General features: G+C 37.3%; 1 protein-coding gene across 1 annotated transcript in view; it reads right to left on the minus strand.

The window, feature by feature from the left end:
- Positions 1 to 27,208, minus strand: part of SLX4IP (SLX4 interacting protein) — a 181,280-nt gene that overhangs the window by 13,737 nt on the left and 140,335 nt on the right. Inside the window, 2 exon segments of the mRNA XM_037494675.2 lie at positions 9,674 to 9,762; positions 12,756 to 12,833. Coding sequence (XP_037350572.1) covers positions 9,674 to 9,762; positions 12,756 to 12,833 — 167 coding nt within the window.

The following is a 27,208-nucleotide window of genomic DNA, read 5'->3' on the forward strand; positions in this document are numbered from 1 at the left end:
TCAGGAGGGCTTGTCCCTAAACTTCACTCCAGAAAGAAACTGTGATCCACTGCAGGCCTCTCAGAGCACTGGATTCATGAACCTCACAGAAGTGCATGAATCACAGGTCTGGGAAGAGGTCTGCTCTTTTTTCCCATGGACCTGGAGTTGCCTGCTCTTTTTTCCCATGGACCTGGAGTTGCCTGGACCAGCCCACATGGGCTAAAGAATACAGTCGAGAGAGTGGAAGGCAGAGACAAAAGATGTTGAGAAACAAGCTTGATGATGTTCTTTGTGCCTCTGATCAATAAGCCATACCTGAAGTCTGGACTTTTCAGGCACATAAGCCAAAAAACCTTCCTTTTCTGGTAAGCCATTTTAAGTTGGCCTTCCTGTCCTTGAAAACTAAAAAGTTCAAGACTGATATAATCTCTTCTCAGGTTTGTTGCACTGAATAAGTTATTGTATGTGACAGCCCTCTTCAAACAATAAAGCCTTTGCAAACAATAAAAGCAGAATAAATGTGATATATTATCAGCTTATTTGAGGTGGGCAAATAAAATTAAAGTATAAAATTGGAACTACATTAAATTTTTGAGTTTATAAAGAAGGCAAAAAGAAAAGTCATTTGAATACTTCAGTATGATGTATGCTGATTTTCAGGAGTGCCAGCATTCTGAAAAGTGACATGAAACTTCTAGAAAAGCAGCCCAAATAGAACATGAGATGGCAGAATGACTGCAGTGTTAGACTATATTGCTACACAGTCACATAGCAGCCACCTGTCTTTGAATGAGGAAGAGGTCTCTCCTTTCAAAATTTTATTTCTAATATTTTCTTAAATTACTTGATAATAAGATAAGGAAGTGAAAAGAGCAAAAACAGATGGGCTAGAGTAGGAAAGAGCCATGATAGAAATATCAGTATAGACTCAAAGTAACTGAATTAAAAAATAGCAAAATGAAAAGGAAAGTGGTATCTCGTGAATTCCACTGTGCACTGAAGTCCTCTTCTCCCAGGATAGTGAAGGGGGACATCTGTACTGAAACAGCACAGGCAAAGCTTGGCATAAGGACTAGCAGCTGTGACTGACCCTATTGGGATGCCCATCAGGTGACCATGATCTTCCCCATTTCAGAGATGAGGAAACTGAAGTTCAGTGCGCTGTGAGGTTAAGTCTTTGGCTCCATTCAGGTCTGATGGCTCTGGTCCGTTGTCTGAGCACTCTGTTTATCTGTTTTCCCATAAAAGGACAGGTCTTGAAGGGACCATGGAGCACAGCTTTGCCATGCTGCTGCAGCTTGAGTTAGTAGCAGTGAGTTTTTTTTCTTCCCTTCTGAATTGATGACTATGAAACCACCCTGTGTGCATCTGGGGAAGGACCAATAAATTGTTGCCAAAAAAAATGAAATCAATGAAAAAAATCAAGGAAGTTATATTGCAGGAAGTACACATTTCAAAGGGATTTTCTAGTTAACATTCACCTAAGAGAATCTAAAAATCTATCCTGAACAACCTTTGGTCCAATCAGTTGAGTCTTTATTACCATAAAATTGTAATGAGGGCCAAACTGGTGGCACAAGGGGTTAAGCACCGCACTATGAATTAGTCCACAGCCTCTGCAGCATGAGTTTGATCCCACATGGCGCAGCAGATCTCTCCTGTCACTCCTGCTGCTCCCCTCAACAGTGTATTTCAGTCAGTCTGCCTGTTCTGGTCTCCACTCTGTCGCTTGTGGATCCTCTCACTCCCTGCATCTCTGGCCTGTACCCCAGCTCTTGTATGCATAAATAAATAAATCTTTAAAAAATTGTAATGAAATTTGGGTGCTTTAAAGAATTTGTAAGTTTGGGAACCAGTATTGCTGAACATGGTGGGTGGAGGGGAGGAGAAGGCTTGTTGACAACTCTGAGAATTGAATTAAAGATATTTTAATTTTGACCAGAAAGATAGAAATATATATATAAACATAGAAAAATATAAATATATATATAAATTTATAAATATATAAAACACACTTTAAATTAGGGAACTGATGAATCACTGGTTAATAACATCCAGTTTGAAAGTAGAAGGGAAATATCTGTGAAAAATATTCAATGGAGGGCCTCCCCGGTGGCGCAGCGGTTGAGCGCTGGGTTGCGAAGCTGCCCGCGGCCTCTGCGGCGCCGGTTTGATCCCCGGCTGCTCCCCGGCCACCGGAGGAGGGTCCCACATGGCACGCAGACCTCTCCTGCCGCCCGCTGCTCCCCTCAGCAGTGTGCTTCGGTCCTTCTGCCTGCTCTGCTCCCCGCTCTGGCTCTGGTGAATTCTCTCACCCTCCCGCGCTTCTGACTGTACCCAGTGCTTGTACAAATAAATAAATAAACAAACAAACAAATAAATAAATAATAAATCTTTAAAAAATATATTCAATGGAAATGATGCCAGTCAGAGCTAGCCCACATTGGAGGAATCTCCTTGTTCAGAAATACCTCCCTCTACAGACCCCTGTGGGTAAAACTGCCAATACTTGCAGGAATGTTGGCAGCCCTTCATTCAGGATGATGTATGTGTCCCCTATCACCTCCATGGCTGAACTTGGGCCTGGACAGGATGGGAGAGGACAAAGGTGGGTGATACGTAGTCTGGCCATGAAGGTTGCAGGGCTGGCCAGTCGGTGGGAAAGGCGCTAAAGAGCCAGAGAGGAGACTTCACAAATGACTGTCTTCTTTCAAAATTCTGCTCAGAGCTGGCCCTTTGCCCGAGAATGCAGAAGGAATAGCTCTTGCTATTTTCCTTGAACAGAGAGAGCAAGATCTTTTCTTTTCGAGACTCCGATCTCATGATAGTAATAGCGTCTGTGAACTGGACTGGGAACATCACCCCATTCATGACATAGTTTCCTTGGGAAAATGAGTAGTGAGTTCTAAATCATCTGTTTGCTAATGAACTTTCCAAACAGCATATGCTTGCACACTGAACTCTGCCTTTGCTGTTGCTGTGGGTGTTCTGATGACTGTGTGTACTTTTAGGGACTCAGGCCTGAGAAGTCTGCTGTCTTCCCACTTTGAAGCATCCCAGAGAAGTGACAGGCATTTAGCTAGGTGGTCTCTAGCTTTCTTCCTCCTCTTCTGAATGTTGGCTAACAGAGTTCCCACTGAAGGTCACAGGTTCTTCTTACTGTAATCCTTTTTCTATCATTGACTTATTAGTTACATGGGAGTTTATCACTACCTTTTTTGTACTTTAGTTTTTATAGCTATAAAATGAAGCTGGGTTGGCAAATAGAGACAAACAAAAAGAAAACATATTCTTTTAGCAAAATAATATGTGGGGATGGATATTACCATATATTTTTCTCATTTCTAGCAAGAAGGGTAAGATGTATAGCAATCTGTTAATCTGGTGTTAATAGCATTTAAATTAACTCCTCTTCAGGGAAGAATAGAAATGAAGATGATAATTATTAGTATTGCATAAACACTTCAGAGTTATAAGACATTTGTGTATCCATTATCTCCCTTGGCCCTTAAGAAAACTCAGCTTGTACTTCAGGCGTCACTGTTACCTCTGCTTAACAAGTTAGGGGATGGATATGCTGAGAAACCAAATGACCTCTCCAACGTCATTGAGAGGGTGAAGGGAGAAGCCATGGTCAAAACCAGGTCTTTTCAAGTCTGACCCCTTTTCTACTTATTTTATTCCCTACTGTGTTTTTCCTAATGCAATCTAGCAGATAAATGGTTGGCAAAGGGGGATTATAGATCTCTCGTCCTTAACTCTCTGTTGACCATGCTCTGACCCTGAGCACTGGTGACATCTAATTGCTAAAGGGGAGGGCAGTCAGCCTAGGGAGTCAGCAGGAAAGAGGAGATCACGGAAGTCATGCTGCTGAGGGGGCAAAAGAAGAGGCTCGTTCCTGGAGATGCCTTCTTGTCAGGTGAACCCTGCTAGTGAGGCCTTGTTAGTAGAGGCAGACTGAGCATGCTTATCCCTGGAACCTAAAAACCATAATTAGTACAATACTAGTAATATGCAGAGTAAGAACTACCTCACACCACGAACGCAAATAAATTCCATAAAAATACCAGGAGAGGGCCTCCCCTGTGGCGCAGCAGTTGAGCGCTGGGTTGCGAAGCTGCCCACAGCCTCTGCAGTGCCGGTTCGATCCCGGGCTGCTCCCCGGCCTCCAGAGGAGGGTCCCACATGGCGCGCAGACCTCTCCTGCCGCCCGCTGCTCCCCTCAGCAGTGTACTTTGGTCCTTCTGCCTGCTCTGCTCCCCGCTCTGGCTCTGGTGAATTCTCTCACCCTCCTGCGCTTCTGACTGTACCCAGTGCTTGTATAAATAAATAAAATAAATAAAAATAAATCTTAAAAAAAAAATACCAGGAGAAAATGTAAGTAAATATCCAGTTTGGAAAAGCATAACACAGAGATCATTAAAGGTAGAAATCGTTATGGACAACACACATTTGAGGGCACAGACACCTGCCACACAGCAACGACATACAGCTGAGAGGTAAAGGCTAAACTCACTGAGTTACTTTCTTCATGATATAAGCCTTTCTATATAATAAGAAGTTTATGAAAAACAAAAAAAAAATCCAAAGAAAAATTGGCACAAACCCATGATTCACAAAAGATTGGATCTGAGTTAAAATAAATACACACTGACAGCTCCCGAGTCTGTGTTATGGAGGGGAATAAATGAGATCATGAACAGAGGTTTTCTATGGGTTGGGAGTTCGGGATAATTTTTACTTTCCTTGTGTATATTTGGATCCTAATTTTTTTGTACAATGAACATGTACATTTTTTGTAAGTGGACATTAAATATGAAGCTAAATTCAGAACACTGTGGGAAATGTGAAATATGAAAAGGACTGCTTCCCACTCAAGGAACTTTTCTTGGTGCAAGAGGAATTTCTTGCTAATGGCTTCCAGGCTATTAATAAAATGAGAAAAAAAAATTCTTAACGTCTAGGATACATCATGAAAAACCTGGAATAACAAGCTATGACTTATTTTTTATTACATAAAGAATTCTTCTCTTGAATGATATGATTTATATTTATGCAAAAGTTGCCTCATGAAAGTTAATAATTCTGTCATCAGCATACTATAGTTAGTATAGAGTGAAAGTGTTAAGTAGTTTATTTCTTCTAATCTAAAAAACATGGCCTAAAATGTTTCTTTATAATTTCTATTTATCTTTCCTAAGCTATAACTACTTCAAATTATTTTTAGTCACAATTTTAAAACCTAAGGGTAAGGTTCTCGTTTGTGCAAAATTATCTTATGGCTTTTATTTAGCTATATTTTCATCTGCTTCCTCTGATAGAATTGAGTGTGAGAAAGGATTTTGGAGATAATTTGATACCCTCTCTTTTGACTGAGAGGAGAACTAAGGCCCACAGAGGTTCAATTACACATAGCTGAGGACTACACCAGCAAAGCTAGAAAGGATCACTCTAGACTTCTCTAGACTCATTTGCCTTTCAATTTTATATTAAAAAACTAAGAGGAGAATTCCTTAATATGAAATGCTTGTTTGACTTAAGAGAAGTATTTATGTTAGTACTTAACATACTGCCTTTTATTTTTTTTTTATTTTTAAAAAATATTTATTTATTTATGCATACAAGAACTTGGATATAGGCCAGACATTTGAGGGGGTAAGAGGATTCACCAGAGACAGAGTGGGGAACAGAACAGTCAGATTGACTGCAATACACTGCTGAGGGGAGCAGCAGGCGAGTCAGGAAAGGTCTGCTGCGCCATGTGGGTAGCTCCCTGGCTGGGGATCAAACTTGTGCTGCAGTGGCTGCAGATAGCTTGATAGGTTGCATCTTAACCCCTTGTGCCACCAGGGAGGCCCCAATACTGTCTTGTATTAAGATGTCCCAGTAATCCTTCTGAGATGACGCTGCAGGAGGGCAGCACCACGTGGCTGGGGTGCAGGGTTCTCTCCAGAACTTGATGGCTATTTTGACAATTTGGCTACAACCAATGGTGCATGGGGCAGAGAATCCAAATAACTCAATGGATACATCAACATTTAGGCAGCACTAACACAAAACGTCTTTTTTATAAATTTCCAAAAGGATCATAGATTTTTGCAACTCAGATTTGAAAGTAAGACAGTGATCTAGAATTTTGAACTTTCCTTCTGAATGATAGAAAGGATCCAGTTGAACCATGAAGGGGCAGAATGGATACATCTTTAAGAAAAAAGGAGGCTCTTTTTGGATTATATTTTTTAGGTCCCAAGGATAACCTTCGGTACCCTTGGTCAGACTATAAGCTTCTTGAAGACAAGGACACTTTCCTTAATTTTCTTTGTTTCCTCTCCAGTTATCAGAGCTCGTGGCACAGAGCCAACACTCAGCAAATTATCTTAAAATGTGACTCTAAGAACAGATGGGAAGGGTCTCAAGAGACTAGAAGGAGTGGCTGTCACTAATGCTGCAAGAGAATAGCAGCTTTGTGTTGACCTGAAATGTCCCAGATATATACAGCATTCTATGGTTATTTACACAGTAAAGTTATTTGGTTATTTACTTTAATAAAGAAATAAAAATATTAAATTCAAATTTCCCAAGACTGTAGGACTTTATATCTGAGAATGAAAATAGTTTCATCATAGGGATTTGGGTTTACCAATATGACAGAAAATACTATTGGAATAGATTTTAGTTTAACTTACGTTAAATTAACTTTATGTTCCTCATATGTCTCAGGAAAAAGGTGAGAAAAAAAATCTAAAAGTAAAAACTCTCAAAGAGACTTCCCAGCTCCATTTCCAACAACAGGTCAAAAAGTAAGGCTACAAGGGCTTCTAGATTTCTTATGAGAAACGGTAGGAAGAAAAATACAATGACTCACTTTACAATAATGCCCTTTCTTCCCTAAAGTACACATCACGATTCCCACATCCCTGCACATGGAAGTCAGCACAGCGCTTTTGCTACATGGCACATCTCCCTACACCAGCTCACTTGGTGGACAGAGAAATGCCCACAGTGACAGCAGGGGGACAGACCTCCCTGATGCTGTGAGGGTTAGGGGCAGTCTGGCTACACTCACTCTGTCCCCCAAAGGAGGGGATTACTCCCTTTGTACTGTCTGATCTGGAACAGCGGTTCTTTTGTGTAGTCATCCTTAAGAACCAGGGAGCTAAGTGCAGCTGGCTTCCTTGTGTAAGAGCTGAAAGAAACCCCTGGCAGACCAGTTCTGAATAGGCAATCCCAGATTTCCTAACCAATTGTCATTTATACACTAAGGATCCAAAAAGAAAAGAAAAGAAAAAAGAAAGACAAAGGAAAAGGAATCCTCTACTTGGCTGCAGGAGGAGTCAGGCACCCTTGTTCAGGTCCTGGCTTACTCTCTTGTGAACATGGAAGAGTGAGTTCAATAAGCAGTTAGAGGGAAATAACTGAAGTCTGCTGCCAAAGAATACTCGAATGTAACTACTTAGGAAGCCAATTTCTCAAGCCTTGTCAGGTCAGATAAATCTTGAGAATAATTAATTACCAAGAGAAAAGGAGATGGATCTTGACTTTTGGGGACTATCACAGCATACTTATAAAAGAATTCAAAACTTTCAGGAAGCTCTGGGCATCTGAAGTAGACAACAGGGAGCAAGAATGGCTTCATTTCAGAAGGCGGCAATTTGGGGAGGGAAGAAATGTTTATTTATCCTTAAATAGCTGAGACAGGCAGGTTCTTCAGAGGTCAAATATCAGTGAGGATAAGTTCCAAGGCACCTGATTGGCAATTGGCAGGACTAGGTCCTTGTTTAAATGGGATATTTTATTATTTCTAGGGACAAGAAGTTTGAGGAAGGGGTGGGCTGTCGGCCTAGAAGAAGGGGAGGTGCACAGGTGAGCTAGCCAAGTGGAGGGAGAGCATGCAGGTTATTACGGGGTGGGGCATTGAGTAGTGTCAGGCTTCAGCTGACTATTGTGTGTGGTTGGGAAAATGTGTATGTGAAGGGACAGACAGAAGTGGAGAAAAAGTAGCTTATGAGACAGAGACCACATTTAGAGGATCACTCAAAACAATGAGAGATTCTCTTATCAATGGCATTCTTATACGTAACTTGGTTAATTCTGATAGTGTTATACTAGATATCAGAATATTTTGAAGATAAGAAAACTGAACTGGCTCTTGTAAAATACTCAAACTAGGCAACTTTTCAGAATGAAAGCTCTTAATATTTAGAAAGTCTTCCCGATTATAGGATTTATATGACAGCAGTACAGATAACTCACATCTGTATAAATACCAGTGTCCCCAAGAAGGATAATATTTCATATGTATTGAGATGTTTCAATTCACCCTTAATAATTTAAGATATTAAGTATTAAGATTACTTATCATAAAACATCTAATTTCTTCTATATTTCATCTGAAAGCAATAATACTTTGTGGTACAGTTAGCTGTTGTTTTCTTAAACCACAGATCAATTTCTTCATTGCTCTGAGAATCAGTTAAGCCATATTAAAGTGTATGCCAACAGCATTACTACATTAGTGTTTATTAATTCACTAAGGTAACTCAACATCTTGGAAATATTTCAAAGAACAAGCGTTTAGTACTTTTCACTGAATTTGCTTTATTTATTTCATTTAAGGTATACACTTAGAGTTTTTCTAATGGATGAAGAAATAAGGGTCACACTGGCTTTTTCAAATAGCTCATCAACCCCTAACAAAGGAATCTAGATTTAAATATGAGTTCTCTGCTCTTTACTTTTCCTGGGTCTCCATTCACCCCCACAGCCTCTAAAACACTCCCCTTATTTATTTATTTAAGATGAGATAAGAGCTTGTTTCTGACCATATGGGCCAAATTTCAAATTTCATATGGGTTAAAAAATAATAAACATAGGGGTAATCTAATATTCCCATAAATTATTTTAAAAGCATAATAATCATGTCACACTTCATATCTAGGTTTTATGTCTGATACATTTTTCCTTCTTTGTTAAAGTTTTAAGTCATACACCAAGAAATATGAAAAAAGTTTATATAGAAGTTCAGATAGATTGGACTGTGACCACAGCAAGACACACACACACACACACACACACACACACACACACTCTCTCTCTCTCTCTCAAGCATATACTAAGCTTAAGAAAAAATGAACAATGCAAAGTTTTAAGTCATTTTTCTGTGTCTGTCTGAATAGAGAACTCCGACGAAACAGAAATAGAACTTGATAGAGCTCAAGACTAAGCATGAGAAAAGTGAGAGAGAAAAATGAAGCCTAAGAAATAACACACTGGGGAAAAGTACTGGTTCTCATGAAAATGTCAGTGATTCACCATGGAATAAAATTCAAAAGCCACTGACCCCAAAGAAATCTTCCATTGGAAACATGTGGATTTTGCTTCATTTCATTTAAAGACTGCTTCATTTCATTTAAATACTACATAAACACCATCACAGTTCTTGTGATATGCTGCTTTCTCTTTTAAAATTGATACATGCTGATCTCACTAAATCTTAAGGGGTCATCAGGAAAAAAAATCATTTCAATTAATCAATATTTATAATGCAATATAGGTAGAATAATTTTGGTCCCTTAAAATGCTGACTGCTCAACAGATGACTGATGACAGCCAACATAATTTTTTTTCTATTTTTTACAATAACTCATCAGTTAAGCATACTTATCTGTTTATAGAATTTTTTTGTACATACCAATTCTTCATTCTGAATTGCCAAAATATCACAACTGGATGTAAGCTGACTTACACAGACCACAAACCTGTCAGGGAACACACGCAGTTCTGTAGAAAATGAAGAAAACAAAGTTACTAAAGGCATCAAAAGAAAACAAATTATAAACACAGAAATGCTCGGTCCCATGTTTTTAAGTGATGGCAATAAGCCTGTACACGTATAAGACATGTGTGTCTTTTCTGGTCCCTTCCTTTCAGTGTTTGCCATCAACAGGGAGGGGCGAACACAAAGCTCTGGGGGAAAGCCCAAGAGGCTGCAAATTGGTCCACCTGAGCCCCCGGACTATTATACCACATGAAACCCCCAGGCAGGGCCTTTGCAGCCTTCCTTCTGTGTCAGTTTGCTGTTTTGAGTTTAGAGCTCACATTTGGGAAATAGGATATCGTTTTCTAATGAGTACATAGACTTACACACACTGAGAAAGAATATTGGATAAAATCTAAAAATATGACTCATCAATGTTATTACTAGTTAGTTAACTTATCATGTCTTTGGTCAACTCGTCTTAGAGAGCTCCCCTTAACTAGAGGGCAAACTCCCAATCTGCATCAGACTATGAAAACACAAGTTTTATTAATGGGGGTTTAGGGATCAAACTACTAAGGAAATAGTTAAATATGAAAGAGTAAAGGTATGACTATACCACAGTCACAGTAACCTATTATTACAACTTTAAAGTAAAAACCATTGCTGTACAAGTGTGAAGGCTAAATCAATCCCAGAACTGGACTCCCCAACATTCAATGAAAGAAATATAAAATGATAAATGCATATATAGCTCTTTTTCTCTCATCTGTCTGTCTACCATCATTCATTCACCCAGCCTCTACCCATGTCTGGAGAAATGTTTACTGATGCTAACAGTATATTTTCTGGGTAGGTGAGGAGTGTCTTCTCCTCTCCTTGGTTATACTGCTTGAATATTTTTGTAATATTCACATATCATATGTATGTAACAGAAATAAGGCATTTTTTTAAAAAGAGAAAACTTTCCTCTTAGAAATGACCAGTCTTTTTTAAAAAAATGATATTATGAATCAAATAAGTGAAGCATTTTACATATATCACACATTTCCAGCAATGAATGACAACATGAGGGTATAACTGCAGTAATCCATAATGTATTTCAATCTGCTGCACTCTGAACTCAAACATGAAGGTGTCAATTATGCAGACACACAACTTTAATGGGGTTAACACCTTACACTACTTGTTTAGGTTAAATTACACCAAAGACTTAATGAGTTGATATTTTTTAATGAGTTGATGCTCCAGTAACAACTCTCTTTTTACTCTTCCTTGGACTACTATAGTCTCTTTGGTGACTATTCTTTCCTATTCATCCTACTCAGTACAAGAAAGTTAACAGGGCTAACAATCAGCTCCACTTATCCTGCTGAAAACCCCATCATGGCTTCTCACCGCCCACTACGCGCCATGCAAACATTCATTTCCAAAACTGAGAACAAACCTATTATTCTTGTCTTACCTCCCTAAGTTCCTCATGTAGAAACCCACATTTAAGGGGGCCTAGGTGTGTTTAAACTTTGACTCCACGTAGATATTGTATCAGACTAGCTAGAGATTAACTTTGAAAAGCCAGGAATACAAGATTATCAAATAATATTTATTCATTAATTATTAAAATATCTTACTAAAAAAATGATAAGTAGCCTGCTTCCTGTTTTATGGAAAGGGAAACTGAGTTACAGATTTCTTCATTTGCCACAGACTCCACAAAGATCATAACAATGAAACACAACTCATTAGTGGATTAGAATCAGAATTCAAAATGATCATTTCTATCAAACAATTCCTGTATTTCACCCTTCTATTTCTTCCTCTGAAAAATAAGAATGTCTAAATGACAGATTTTGAAAATTTGGTGCCAGGGTTATAAAAGCAGAAAGCAGTACCTATACTTCTTTAGTCTGGTCAGGTCATCACGAAGATTTGCATTATTTCAATATTTATATAAAGATTCAGGTAACAGCAGTCCCTACTATGAAGGGTAGTTAGGCTGTAATTTAACAGATAAATGTTAACTGTTTTATTTTACTGAAAGAACTGAGCAAAGCGGAAAGCCTCAGGAGAATAATAGATTCCAGTGACAAAGTTAAGAAAGTGCAGATAATTGTGAAAATTCCAAAAGTTAACCTCCATACAATTAATTTGAATGTCCCCGTTTCATATCTTAATACTAAATTAAATACTAAATTCATCCAAGGAAGTTCAGCTAGATTTTCTTTCCAATGCTCAGATCAACTTGTAGAATGGTCATTAGTGTCTGACTTTATTGTTGTTGGCCAAACATGTTTGACATCATTTCCTCAGTGGACATCTTGCTGGGGGGGAAGTGGTGGGGGAAGCTGGCCTCGTCATACATCTAGAACAGGCTCTGTGGCTCCAAGCCGGGAAATAATTTCTTGTGCACACACTTAACTCTGTATTCCAGAGTCTTGGTATACACAGATAATGATGAAGTTATTCATAGTTTAACTGCCTGTGGAGTCACTCTGGAAGCTCACTGACAGTGCTGAGATGCAGCAGGGAGCTAAAGCACAGCGTGGCCCAGTTCACTGTTGTCAGGAAGTACACACAGTGAAAATTTAAAAGAGAAAGAAAAAATGTTTGGACATACTCTTAATTAGCACTTCAATTACATGCTAGCAATGAAGTAAGAGTCTTCATTCCTTAATTTTTATTTATTTATTTATTTTTAAAGACACATATAAGAATTGAGGTACAGGCCAGAGGTGTGGAGCGGGGAGGATTCACCAGAGACAGAGTGGGGAGCAGAACAGGCAGATCAGCTGAAATACACTGCTGAGGGGAGCAGTGGGCGAGTCAGGAGAGGTCTGCTGCGCCATGTGGGTAGCTCCCTGCCCGGGGATCGAACTTGCACTGCAGTAGCTGCGGACTGCTTCTTAAGTTGCTTCTTAACCCCTTGCACCACCAGGGAGGCCCCAATTTTTATCCTTTCTTTAAGACGAACTAATTGTGCGAAATGTGTGATGTTCCCAAGAAATCAATTTCTTACCAGCACTCGGAGAGGGCCCGCAGCAGTAAAGGCGTGTCTCTCTCTTGAGGAAATAAGCAGTGATTTGAAAGCCATAGCCTGTAAAGTGAAAGAGAACATCACTAGATTATAAACTTGTTTGCCATTGAATGACATGGGCCTAATCTGCCATCCAGCACGCTGGCATTCACTAGTTATTTAGCTAATGAATAGAACAAAATTTAAGAGAAAGGGATAAACATTGCAATCTTAGCTCTTCCAGGAGGCCTGGACACAATCCTTGGAATGACCTCTAGTCCCTGAGGTGGCACAGTCACTTCATCTAGGAATAAATGGGAAGGTCTAATAGGCCTGAAAATCAGGTCCTTCAGAGGGGATGAATTCAGGCTGAGCTGGGGCATGGCTCTTGGCCACCTTCTGATAACTTGTTACCTAAAAACTCAATAAAACAATCTGTTAATGCCTATTTGAAGATGGGTGTATTTTGTCTGAACATAAGTGATTCTAATTCAAGTACACTAATTAGAAAGATGAAAAGAAATACTGTATGAGGAGCCCCCACCAAAAAAGAGAGCATTCCCCAATTCATCAAAAAGTCCTAAATGTAAAAGACTGAGAGCACCAAGTAAGTGTTGGCAAAATGTGGAGCACTAGGATTCTCATGAACTGCTGGTAAAGTACAAATTAGTACAAAGATTGTTTGATGATCTAAAGTGCAACTTATGCATGAAATACAGTGTTCACAATAGTATACTTTTCATAGCAGTCTAAAACTGGAACCAATGTAAATATCCATCAACAGTAAACTTTTTTCTAATTAAAAAGGTAGGGAGTGGGGCCTCCCTAGTGGCTCAAGGGTTTAAGATGCAACCTATGAAGCTATCCGCAGCCACTGCAGCATGATTCAATCCCCAGCCAGGGAGCTACCCACATTGCACAGCAGACCTCTCCTGACTTGCCCGCTGCTTCCATCAGCAGTGCATTTCACCCAATCTGCCTGTTCTGTTCCCCACTCTGTCTCTGGTGAATCCTCTCACACTCCCCCCTACATCTCTGGCCTGTATCCCAGTTCTTGTATGCACAAATAAATAAATCTTTAAAAAAAAAAAGGTAGGGAGTGGGTTAATTACCACAAAGTGAAATGCTACATTGCCCCCCAAAATAAATGAACTCTAAGTATAGATCATATCAGAAATAAAATCTCACAAACATAATTTTAAGTGAAAGAAGGAAATGGAAACAATTATTTCTCTTATAAGGGTGACAGCAGAATTTCAGATGAGTCACAGAAGGTACCAGTACAGTTCCTCCCTATCTCTTCTTCTGCACCCCCTTTCAGGTATAGACTACTCTGTTCTTGCCTTTTCTAAAAACAGCAGGTAAAAATGTTCCTCTAAACATAGTCCCTGCTAACAAAGTACCTGGTGGAAGAGTCAGAGGTAAAAGGCCCCCAGAAGGGGGTGAGAGTCTTCAGGTTCTGAGACACCATAAGGAAATTATGTCCTTAGAGACAGTATTTTATGCATGAAGTTGGAGGGGTGAGGAGCTGTCAGAGTCTTTAGACCCATCAGACCCTCCAAAGTCCATGACTATGACTGTTTGGAAATAAACTTGTATATAAAGAGCACAAAGAAATTTCCACTTTTACATTCAGCATCCTCTGACACCCCCTTTAGAAAGATTCAGAACATCAGTGATCACAGACTTAACACTGCATAAGCTATGACTTTGACAGCACAATTGTTTCAATCACAGGGACTGCAAAATAGCAGTGACAACTATGATAGGATAATCTCCAGGTTTACTGAAATGAAGTATATTATTTATTAACAGACTTGAAAAGGATTGCATTTTGGTCATGTGGCCTTTTCTGCTTAAAATATCAAACAAAATATGCACCCTGATGACATTATTCTGAGTGCTTTAAAACAAATACGTCATTCGTTAGGTCACTGAGCATGGAAGTGACTTCTGCATCTGTTTAGTCCTACTGCTGGCTGGAGGAGGGGGACTATAAAGGGGGAGTCCTTAACAACCTGAGACTCAAAAGTATACACAGAAAAAATTTAAAGTGATTCTCAAAGTGATGATTTACAGTAAGAGTCTTCCAAAGGACTGAGCCATGAGAACAACAAAATGAATCATTAAGTCAGAATGGCTTAGCTGGTGGTCATACTTCACACTTCCAGTTCTAGTAGATTAGAGTTCAGTCAGTATGTTCAGAAAAGTTTCCCTGCACAAAATCTCTGCAAAAAATGTTATTAGTAGGAAGGGGCTAAATCTAAAGTTTGACTATGAAAGATACAGTTTTGAGTTCAGGAAGCCTGGTATCTGGAGATACTGCCTGAGTGACAATTAAATCCTATTTGGTCAGCGAAACAATAAGATCTCAGTATAACACCTTCCTCTGTAGAAAAATAAAGTCGTGTAAGGCAAATTCTTACTAAATGATTTATTACTGAAATTACTAGGAGAACTGATTTTATTGATACCTTTCCCCCTTGATCTCCCACCCCAGGACAGGATTATGTTAAAGGGAATCATTTTTAAGCTGACCTCATGTTAGGGTTTCAATAAAAAACCTCCCAGAGAAGAGGCAGGTTTATTTTTTTTTTTTTTTTTCATTTTACTCCCCTAAAACTACTAATAGTGTGTTATTGACAAAAAGCCTTTCTGATATCATAAAAATTAACATATATTTCGTACGTTTCATATTTATATACTGTATTCTTTTTTTGTTTTTCAAGATTTATTTATTTATTTATTTATTTATTTATTTTTTTGATTACTACTTGCATTTTTATTTTTTTTTTATTTTATTTTTTTTTTTAATATTAAATTTTATTTTTATATTCCCCCATACAATTGCAAACGCCCCATTCTGACCCCAATCCTTCCCCTCCCGCCCCCCACCCCCCAAAAAGTGTCTCTGGTTCATAGTTTTTTGTTGATTTTGATTTTCACTTTCTTATATTCATTTTCCTGGTCCCTTATTTAAGTTTTCTAGATTCCTGCTATGAGTGAGACCATCCGGTATTTTTCTTTTTCTTTTTGGCTTATTTCGCTGAGCATGATCCCTTCCAGCGCCATCCATGTTGCTGCAAATTGCATGTGTTTATCTTTTTTGAATGCTGAGTAATATTCCATGGTATATATGTACCACATCTTCTTGATCCAGTCATCTATTTTTGGGCATTTGGGCTGTTTCCAAAGCTTAGCTATTGTAAATAGTGCTGCTATAAACATAGGGGTGCAGGTGTTCTTTGGAATTGATGTTTCTGTGTCCTTTGGGTAAATACCTAGGAGTGGAATTGCTGGATCATATGGAAGCTCTATGTTTAGTAGGTCCAGAAATCTCCACACAGCTCTCCATAGTGGTTGGACCAGTTTGCACTCCCACCAACAGTGCAGAAGAGTTCCTTTTACTCCACATCCTCGCCAACATTTGTTGTTGCTAGTTTTTTTAATATGTGCCATTCTCACTGGTGTGAGATGGTATCTCATGGTAGTTTTGATTTGCATTTCCCTGATTACAAGTGATGTTGAACATTTTTTCATATGTCTGTTGGCCATTTGCATTTCCTCTTCAGAGAAGTTTCTTTTTAGCTCTTCTGCCCATTTTTTGACTGGATTATTTTCTTTGTTGTTGCTGAGTCTCATCAGCTCTTTGCAGATTTTTGTGATCAGTCCTTTATCATTAGTGTTGGGTGCAAAAATGTTCTCCCAGTTGGTGGGGTTTCTCTTTGTTTTTGTTATTGTCTCTTTGGCTGTGCAGAAGCTCTTTAATTTGATGTAGTCCCAGCTGTTTATCTTTCTCTTCACTATCACTGCTTTGGGTGATGTGTCTGTAAAGATGTCTTTGATATGCAAATCCCGTAGTGTTTCGCCTATATTTCCTTCTATGTATTTTATGGTTTCAGGTCTTATGTCTAGTTCTTTAATCCATTTTGAGTTGATTTTTGTGTATGGTGTGAGGTAGTGGTCAAGCTTCATTCTTTTGCATGTAGCGACCCAGTTTTCCCAGCACCATTTATTGAACAAACTTTCTTTGCTCCAATGCATAGTCTTTGCTCCTTTGTCAAAGATTAGTTGACCATAAATCTGTGGGTTTATTTCTGGATTTTCTATTCGATTCCATTGGTCTGTATGTCTGTTCTTGTTCCAATACCATGCAGTTTTGATGATTATGGCTTTGTAGTATAGTTTGAAGTCTGGGAGTGTGATGCCTCCATTTCCTTCTTTTTTTTTCAGTAGAGCTTTGGCTATTCGGGGTTTTTGGTGATTCCATATGAATTTCATCAATAATTGTTCTATTTCTTTGAAGAATGCCATTGAGATTTTGATTGGAATAGCATTGAATCTGTATATTGCTTTTGGTAGGATGGCCATTTTAATAATGTTTATTCTTCCAATCCATGAGCAGGGGATGTCTTTCCATTTCTTTGTGTCTTCTTCTATTTCTTTTAACAGTGTTTTATAGTTTTCTTTGTATAGGTCCTTTACCTCTTTTGTTAGATTTATTCCCAAATATTTGATTTTTTTTGTTTCGATAATAAAAGGGGTGGTTTTTTTGATTTCTTCTTCTTCAGATTTATTGTTTGTGTATAGGAAGGCTACTGACTTTTGCGTGTTGATTTTGTATCCTGCCACTTTACTGAATTGATTGATGAGTTGAATTAGTTTTTCTGTGGAGATTTTGGGGTTCTCTATGTATATTATCATATCATCTGCAAATAGTGATAGTTTGACTTCTTCTTTTCCTATTTGGATTCCTTGGATGTCTTTCTCTTGTCTTATTGCTCTGGCTAGGACTTCCAGTATTATATTGAAAAGCAGTGGTGAGAGTGGACATCCTTGTCTTGTTCCAGATCTTAATGGAATTGCTTTCAGCTTTTCACCATTGAGAATGATACTGGCTGTTGGCTTGTCATAGATGGCCTTTATGATGTTGAGGTATGTTCCTTGTATCCCAAGAATTTCAAGGGCTTTTATCATGAATGGGTGTTGCACTTTGTCGAAAGCTTTCTCAGCATCTATTGATATTATCATATGGTTTTTATATTTCTTTTTGTTGATGTGTTGGATAACGTTGATTGATTTTCGGATGTTAAACCATCCTTGTGCCCCTGGAATGAATCCAACTTGGTCGTGGTGAATTATCTTATGGATACATTGTTGGATTCTGATAGCTAAAATTTTATTGAGGATTTTTGCATCAGTGTTCATTAGGGAGATTGGCCTATAGTTTTCCTTTTTTGTGTTGTCCTTATTCGGTTTTGGTATTAGTGTAATATTGGCTTCATAGAACGTGTTTGGTATTGTCCCTTCCTTCTCAATTTTTTGGAAGAGTTTGTGAAGGATAGGCACTAATTCGTCTCTGAATGTTTGGTAGAATTCATTTGTAAATCCATCAGGTCCTGGGCTTTTGTTTTTGGGGAGGTTTTTAATTACCATTTCAATTTCGCTGCTTGTAATTGGTCTGTTTAGGTGTTCTATTTCTTCTTTATCTAGCTTTGGGTGATTGTAGAGTTGTAGGAATTTGTCCATCTCCTCTAGATTGTTGAACTTGTTTCCATATAACTGTTCATAGTAGTTACTGATTATTCTTTTGATTTCTGCTGTGTCCGTTGTGATTTCTCCTAGAAGAGGCAGGTTTATCATGTAAAAAAGATTTGCACCTACTTAGTCTAAATTCCACTAGTCGCAGGAAACTTTATTATTTAAAGATACTAGTATTGGTTCTAAGGCAAAATAATATTGATATATATAAACAGAGAAATAATCACTGCTGAAACACACTGACCTGAAATGCTTAGGGAGATGGATTTCATTTGTCCATAGATAACAGGCAGTGATAAAGACTACATTCTTATCTCTGCTCTTCACAGAATTCAGCAGGCCACTGAGATTTTGTATTTATTCAGGGCTAAAGCAAAGCTCCACCATTCTCTAAAGTGAAATAGAAACTTGGCAAAGAAAGCAGAGAGGCCCATTGCCTTCCCTTCTCCAGACACTAGCCCCCAGCTTGCTATCTTGGTGTTCTAAATTCACAAAACTGGAGACAGTAAGTGAATGGTGTAGGGGGCAAAATGGAAATCATAAGGTAATAATATTTTCCTTAAAATGAAATTCATTAAAATGATAATCCAAGATTATGAGACACTTGCAAATCACATTTAAGTACTCCTATTTTCACATTAGTTACTGTGGTTCTCCTAAATCTCAGAAGACTGCTTTTAGTTGAAAGAAGAGACTGGATTTAGAGGGAAGGCAGCATTGTAATGGAAGCATCTTTTAACCAGGAGTCACCAGGTATGTATAATTTTAGAAATAACTGACATTTATGAATTGCTTAATATCACCCAACTATCCAGTACTAGGAAGAGTCCTTCTCTGACTTCCAGGTAGCTCCCAAAGTGTTAGTCCCTACGACTCCTGAATTCAATACTCTGTAAAGAGCAGATGTGCTCCTCTCTACCTTTCTGTAGACAATCTCTCAACCCCCAATGAAGCTGCAAATGATGACTTATTATACTAAATTTCTTCTGGCTCAGCTGGTTGTTCATCAAAGGACATTAAGTCTCCAAGAAAATTAAAGGGGGAGAAGGGAGTCAATAATATTTACAAGAGAAAGGGTGGTCCAAGTTTTAAGAACAAACCAGAATTCTCCCACAATTTTATTTCATTTTCTGTCTAAAATAAGCAGCTCCAAAATGGCTTTACTAGAAATTTCGAGCTTTCAAGAATAGACAGAGAAAAACGGTAACACAAAAAATCAAATAGGAGTTAAACAAATTCCATCCTGTCTTAGCAAAGCAGTAGATTAGTTTTAAATAGTACTTGTTCCAATGAGTAATATGTTTTAAGGGAGTGGTCATTTATTTGGGTTGTTATATTTCAGTCTCAAGACACTAAGAGCAAATATCCAACATGGAGTTTTTACTGTAAAACTAATCAGTTCACTTGTTTTCCAGGAGCTTCTTAGCCAAGGTGACTTGAGCTTTCCCAAGGCTGCCAAGGGGAGTCTGCAGTACAGGGCAGCACAGTGAAAAGCCCTCTCCCACGGCTATTATGAGACCATTCATGGGGAGCCTGAGATAATGCCTCCTGTGGAATGCTGAGCCCTGGGGAGGGTCTACCAGGTAGACAGCACTTCACAGTGGGCTCCACCTGCCTTGCACACTTTCCTCGAACAAAGCTCCCCAAACCAAAGGTAGGTCCAGAGAAGCCTGCTGTGTTCCACGACTTTTCTCCCTGAGAAGGCTTCCTCATTAGTATTGTCATTCACAATGATGAAAAATTTTAAACATTCAGAAAAAGAGAAAGCGAATGCCGTGATAACCAATGAGACTCAACGATGGCTAATATTTTGTCATATTTCATACATGTAATTAGTAAATTTTTATTTCAAAATAAATCAGACATCATGACATTTTACTCCTAATTATGTGAGCACAGACTCACATAACAATAACAAATACTTTCTCCTACATCAGCACTATGATTGCAGTTGAACATGGTATTACAAATAACCAGTGTCTATTGAAATTGCTCAAGCTGTTCCCAAAATGTACATCACTGGTTTTCTTCATGAACTAAGATCCAACCAGAGATTATATCTCTTATATTTCCTATGATCTAGAACAATCTCCATTTCCCTTTATTTTTGTATCTTTGCTCTTTAAAGAGATCAGGCTAGGGCCTCCCCTGGTGGCACAGGTGGTTGAGCCCTGCGCTGTGATCTATCCACAGCTTCTGCAGTACCCTTTCGATCCCAGCTGGCCGGAGAGGGTCCCACATGGCACGGCAGACCTCTCCTGTCACACCCGTGCTCCCCTCAGCAATGTATTTTGTCAGTCTGCCTGTTCTGTTGCCTGCTGTGTCTCTGGTGAATCCTGTCACCCTCCCGCGCATCTGGCCTGTACCCCAGTTCTGGTATAAATAAATAAATAAATCTTAAAAAAAATAAAGAGATCAGGCTACTTTTTTGAAGAATGACCCCTTTTTTGTTTTGAAGTTTAAAAAAAAAAACAATTTCAGTCATCTAAATACAATTTTTTCAACTTGCACTCTTTTAGAATGCTGGCCACATATTAATTTTGATGACTTCTTTCCCCTCTGCAGAAAACCATTCAAACTAAAGCTATAATTACAATTCAAAGTTCTGAGACACAGATGACTTTAAGATTTAGTTCGAAAGATGACCTCAAACAAATCGAATCTGAAATTTACAGCTACTTAAATTTTTAGCAAATGTAAGTTTACCTAAGCAGGTTGGGTAGTGGTCTCAGATTTGTTTTAAGAAAGGGCACTAGGTGACTACCAGACGACTGGGTGCTGCCCTAGAAGCAGCTCCTGGCTGTGTGCTGGTTCAGACTTGTGACTGCTCCCAGGCTGAGATCATGAGTCAGTTGTCATTCTCCTTCTGAAGACCTAGGTGAGATGTTAGAAGGAACTGACTGATATCTGTGGATTACTGACAATGTCCCTGGTGCTAGGCTAGATCAGGAGCATATATAGTATTTCAAGTCAAGAGAGCTTTAAGGCTATTTTCTGCTCAGGGAAAATGAAGTTAGAGCTCACTGCTTCTGAAGCTGTCTCCATTTGCAAAGTTATACCTTTTCTTATCAGATGGTTAAGGGTAGAGAACTTAGAACATAAAGAGAGGCTGAATCTGAGATAGAGCCTTTGAAAAAACTTTGATGCGGACCTTTGAACCATGTTATACACCTAAGGGTGACCTTCACCACTGCTGGCAATGAGTGGTTGAAGAAAGGAGTTGTTCTGTGGGAACCAAAAATCAAGTATGTGTAAGAATATACACACAGGATTCTACCCTAATTGGAAAACAATTTGGGTAAGTGGAATATTTGGTCCTGGGTTAAAAATTTCACTTATTTAGGAACTCTAAAAAGGTTCCCTTGAGATAACATTTCATGTACTTAAATAAGGACAGTACTGGACTCTGAGTCACAAAAAATGCTGTCTTTCTAAAGCCAAAACAAATGAGGCAAAATGGTTAGTTCAATGAAAAACAAAACAAAACAAAACAAAACAAAAAAAACCACTATGACTAAAATAATTACTTGAGGTCAAATGTACTTAGAAAAAAAATTTCTATCTGTCACCTCATTGAATTTGTATGTAAATATCACTGGCCACATGTGCTATTAACTTTATTATCTATGGGGTGCATCAGAGACTGTTAACATTGAATATAAAAAAGCTTCTCAAAACAGATAAAAATTACAATAAAACAAACTGAGAAATGATCACCTGAGATATCTCTCTCATACCACCCCCCGACTTTTTTCGTTATAAAGATATGTTCTTAACATTAAGTATGAAAACCCTGTTTAGATAATATGCAAGCACAGATGAAATGATATTAAAATGATGGTTCCCACAATCACAAATCTGCCAGGCCATGCATAATGATGGGAATGATATAATACTGTATACTTATAAAACTGAAAAGTTTTCAACAAAACCTTTACCCACCTTTAAATAACTACACATGAAAGAAACATAGATTTTTAATAAACTATCTAAATGAGGTAGCTGATTGTTTGAACTGTTGGATGTAATAGCTTTCAAATGCCCTGTGCCTAAAATAAGGAACACCAGATGAAGCCTCTCCCCTGTGGCCTCCCTGCCTTACAGAGGACCCATTTCATGTCTGAGATTCCAAACCCTGTGCAAAGAGATAAATAATAATGAATCACTGGGTTATTTTAAGGGGATCATGGAATCCCAGGACAAGAAAGATCTTTACGAAATCATCTAGTTCACATTCCACTTGCTAGCCATGATCACACGTAAGTCATATTTTGAAAACAAAACTGAAATGCCAAATGAGAAGGTGCATGTGCAACTCAACTCTTCCTTTACCATTTGAATTGAGGTTACAAACTTAAATGCTTAAGGGGCAAGATAGATAAAGGAAAATAGCTGGGTTCTGCCTGTGGACAAATGGAGAGAGCAGGCACCTTGTTCAAAGGAGACGTGACTACTGAACTCCAGCCATCAGCAGCCACTGAAACCAGAACACAGTGGTACTAAATTTTAGGTCTCACCAGAAATGCTAGAAATCTAAATTATTATAAAGTATCCCAATTTTTAAATTAGTAATAAATTGAAACTTAAAAAATATATTGTACAGTCCAAATAAAATGTTTCTGAAGACTGCTTTAGCCTCATACTACCAGTTTGCAATCTCTGACCTAAATTCCTCACACTTAAGTTGAAGTTCATTTTCTTGGGTTCTGTGTTCAGCAGAGTTAAAGGAAAAGTGGCTATTATCAAATGCTTGAAGAGAGATATTCAGATTCAATCTAGTCATTTATTCTAAACTAATTAAACCCAGCTCCCTAACCTTACTACACAGTACAGGTTTATCTATGTTTCTGACATGTCTAAGCACTGACACTATTTTTTTTTTTTAAAGATTTATTTATTTATTTATACAAGCACTGGGTACAGTCAGAAGCACAGGAGGGTGAGAGAATTCACCAGAGCCAGAGCGGGGAGCAGAGCAGGCAGAAGGACCGAAGCACACTGCTGAGGGGAGCAGCGGGCGGCAGGAGAGGTCTGCGCGCCATGTGGGACCCTCCTCTGGTGGCCGGGGAGCAGCCGGGGATTGAACTGGCGCTGCAGAGGCTGCGGGCTGCCTCTCAACCCAGCGCTCAACCACTACGCCACCGGGGAGGCCCCTGACACTAATTTTTAATGAAGAGTTTGACTCAACGTGGGGGAAAATAGATCATACAATTTTAGAAATCATTAATTGTATGAATGTGTAGGATCTGTATTTAAAAAAAAATCACAAATCTTACATTAATTAACAAAAAGTCTTGAAAATATTGGGTAACATAACATGTTCTTGTTTAGAAGGACTGTTATAAAGATGTGAATTGTTCCCATATTTATTTATTTAACAAACATGTATTGAGTGCCTATTATGTACCAGACAATTCCAATCAAAATCACAATGAAATTATTTTTTTGTGATGGGAGGAGGCACTTTGGAAGCTGCCAAAAATAATTCTAAAATAAAGCTAGAGGAATAAGCAAGTAAGAATAAAGAATAAAACTCAAAATGAAACATCCTTTATTCTAATATTAATAGTAATGTGTAATTAAGGTATTAAAAAAAATCTAGAGCAAAAGAAAGTATAAAGAGAAAATTAAATCACCAACAATCTGACCACCCAAAGACATTTTGTCAACTTTGACTTTTCTTATCCAGCAGATCTTTTTTCAAGAAATACAATAATTCATATATAGAGAGATATTTTTTTCATTTCTTTTTACAAAATTGGAGTCACATAAATGCTGCTCTACAAACTGATTATATAAAAAAAAAAAAAACCCTCATTGTCATGGACAATGGCTTTGTATATGGTATGGATTAGGAACACACTTTGAGTCTTTCCACAAAAGAGTAACCAACTGAGTATTCAATAGAATATTTCCACTGATCTGCAGTGCAGTTCCATCCTATGTAGGTCTCTCTAAGTTATATTATTCCATTGACTTATTAGTCAATAAATTACCTGAGATTGATTAAAAAAACAATTTAATAGTCTCTAACACTGTTTCTAGTCTCCATTAAGAGTACTTAAAGTTATTCTTGGCCTTTTATACCTTCATATAGCTTTTAATATTAGTTTGTCAAGTTGCATGCAAAATCCTTGTTCGGGAGTTTTGATTAGAAAGGTATTGAATCTATAGACTAATATGGAGAAAACTAACATCTTTAAGATAATGAGACTTATGCATTCAACACAAACATAATCATCTTTAAGAACTTTTTGAATATCTTTCAACAAATTAAAATTTTTTCTAAAGTTACTGCATATTTTATTGTTGTCATTATACATGACACCTAAAATTTACATTTCAAACTGCTGTTGTAGTAAATTTTATATGTTGACTGCTGCTGAAAAAAACCTATTAATTCCTCTTATTAACTCTAATATTCTGTATATTTCCTTTATACTTTTCTACATATACTTTTCTACATTTACCAAACAAAGACACCTTTGTTTCCTTATTTCCAATATTTCCCCTTGGGTTATTGTTTGAGTTGGAACCTTCAGTTAAGTGTTACATACTCTTGCTAGGTGACATCTTTCGGTGCTCTTGATTATAAAAGGAACACATATTTATTGTGGGCTTTTTGTCGACATGATCCTAAATTTCTAAGAATTTTTCTGCATCGACTGAAATTGTATATGGATTGTCCTCCTTTACCTTACAAATGTAAATATTAATAATTTCCTAATACTGAGCTATCGCTGCATGATATCACAACTCTTTCTTCTATGTTGCTAAATTTAGTTTGCTAATATTTAATTTAGAATTTTTGGTCTGATGTTTTGAATGATATTGAGTTACAATCTTCCTCTCATTGTTCTTTTCTGGTTTCAGTGTCAAGTTATATTAACTGCACAAAATAAGTAGGAGATGTTAACTTTTATTTAATCACATAAAACTGGGAATTACCTAGTTTTTAAAATTTGGGGAGCATTCACAAGTAAGTATTTGAACCTGATACTGTTTATTTTTAAGCAGTGGTCCAAATTCTTTAATAGGGTCTATTCATGTTTTCTGTTTATTTTTAACTCAATTTTGCAGTTTATATTTTTAAGTTAATTTTCCATTTCACCTATTTTTCAAATTTATTAGCATAAGTTACTATCCTTTATTATTTTTAATTTTCTTCTGATATTAAATTATATCTTATTTTTCATTACTAGTATTTCTATTTCTAATAATTCTCTTTACCTTTCCCCCTTTTCTTCTTGATAATTTATTTCAAAAAAGTAAATTTTGGCTATTTAAAAAATTCTTTATACTACGTATTTTTTAAGTATTTAATTTCTTGGCATCTTTTATTTCCCTCTATTTCCCTTGGGTTTATTCATTTCTTCTTTAACTTAAGTTAGACCTTAACTCATTTTTCCTAATATAAGCATTTTAAGGCTATAATTTTCTGCATGTAGTTATGCCCTATAAATTCCGGAAAGCAGTCTTTTAATTATCAGTTTTAAGTATCTTATTTCAATTAATATTTCCTTTTTGACCCATATATTATGTACAAATACACCTTTCAATTTTCAAAAGTACCTCTTTATTATTAATTTCTAAGAGACAATGTGATCAGCCTATATGATCGTATTCTTTCAGAACTTCTGAGGCTTTTCTAACAGTCTAATGTGGTCTACTTTCATAAATGTTCTCTGTGTGCTAGATAAAAATAGGTATTCTCTGGTTATTGAGTTCAGTGTTAAAATATGTCCATTGGTTCAGGTTTGTTAATTATTTTTGATCAAATATTTTATATCCTTTTTATCTGTTTGGTCAACTTGAATAATGGGTTAAAAGTCTCCCCTTATGGTCATGGATTTATTAGTTTCTCTTTAGTTCTGTTTATTTTTGCATGATTTTATTAAAAATTGTTATTTGCATATAGTTTTAGAATTAGATGTTCAGTGAATGGCATTCTTAACATTTCAATGGCCCTCTTTATCTTTAGTAATGTTCTTTGCCTTGAAGATTTTTGAATTGATACTAACATACCTGCTCCAGCTTGCTAATTTTTTTGCAGTAGTATTTGTCTAATATAACTTTTTCTTCCTCTTTACTAAAGACATTTCTGAGGTCTTACATTTAACAAATAGCTCATAATTAGCACATGAATAAAATTTCAAACAATCTAGTCTTAGAATGCTTGACTTGTGATTATCAATAAATTCGACTTAATATCTAGTTTTGGTTTTTTATTTCACATTTCCTGTTCTTTCAAAAAACTATTTCATTATCATTTTTGGATTGATTTGGTTTACCTTCATTTCATCTTCCTGCTTCTATTTTGAAACCTGTATCATCTCTTTCTATTTTTGCAGTGCTTAGATTTTAACTTTCAGCATGCTTATTTTATCTAACAAGTCTAAAGCTAGTCTACATTTTTATCTTCATCCAAAAAAGTCAAGATCTAAGGAAGCTTTAATGACAACTGCACATGCCCTACCCTGATTATGTATATATATTTCAATGCTTCCGGAATTTGTTTTTACTGGGATTTAATAAATTTTAACAATTTTTTTTTCTTTTTTTTGGGGGGGGTTTAGTTGCACCACATGATTGTCATTTTCTTTTTTCACAACTACCTGTCTCTCAGACCTTTTCTCTGGCATCATGTCCTGCTTCTTGAAAAACATCCTTTGGAAGTCCTTCAATGAAGTTTTGTTAAGTAGCAAACTTTTCCAGCTGTCTATATGTTGAAAACCTTTTAATTCACCTTCAGTCTTTTTTTTTTTTTCATTTTATTTTTTTTTTTTAATTAATAAATTTTATTTTTATATTCCCCATACAATTGCAATCCCCCCATTCTGATCCAATCCCTCCCCTCCCGCCCCCCACCCCAAAAAGTGTCTCTGGTTCATAGTTTTTGTTGATTTTGATTTTCA

The sequence above is a fragment of the Talpa occidentalis genome, unplaced genomic scaffold (assembly GCF_014898055.3).
Source record: "Talpa occidentalis isolate TD23 unplaced genomic scaffold, MPIMG_talOcc4v2.1 talOcc4.10, whole genome shotgun sequence".
Taxonomy (NCBI): Eukaryota; Metazoa; Chordata; class Mammalia; order Eulipotyphla; family Talpidae; genus Talpa; species Talpa occidentalis.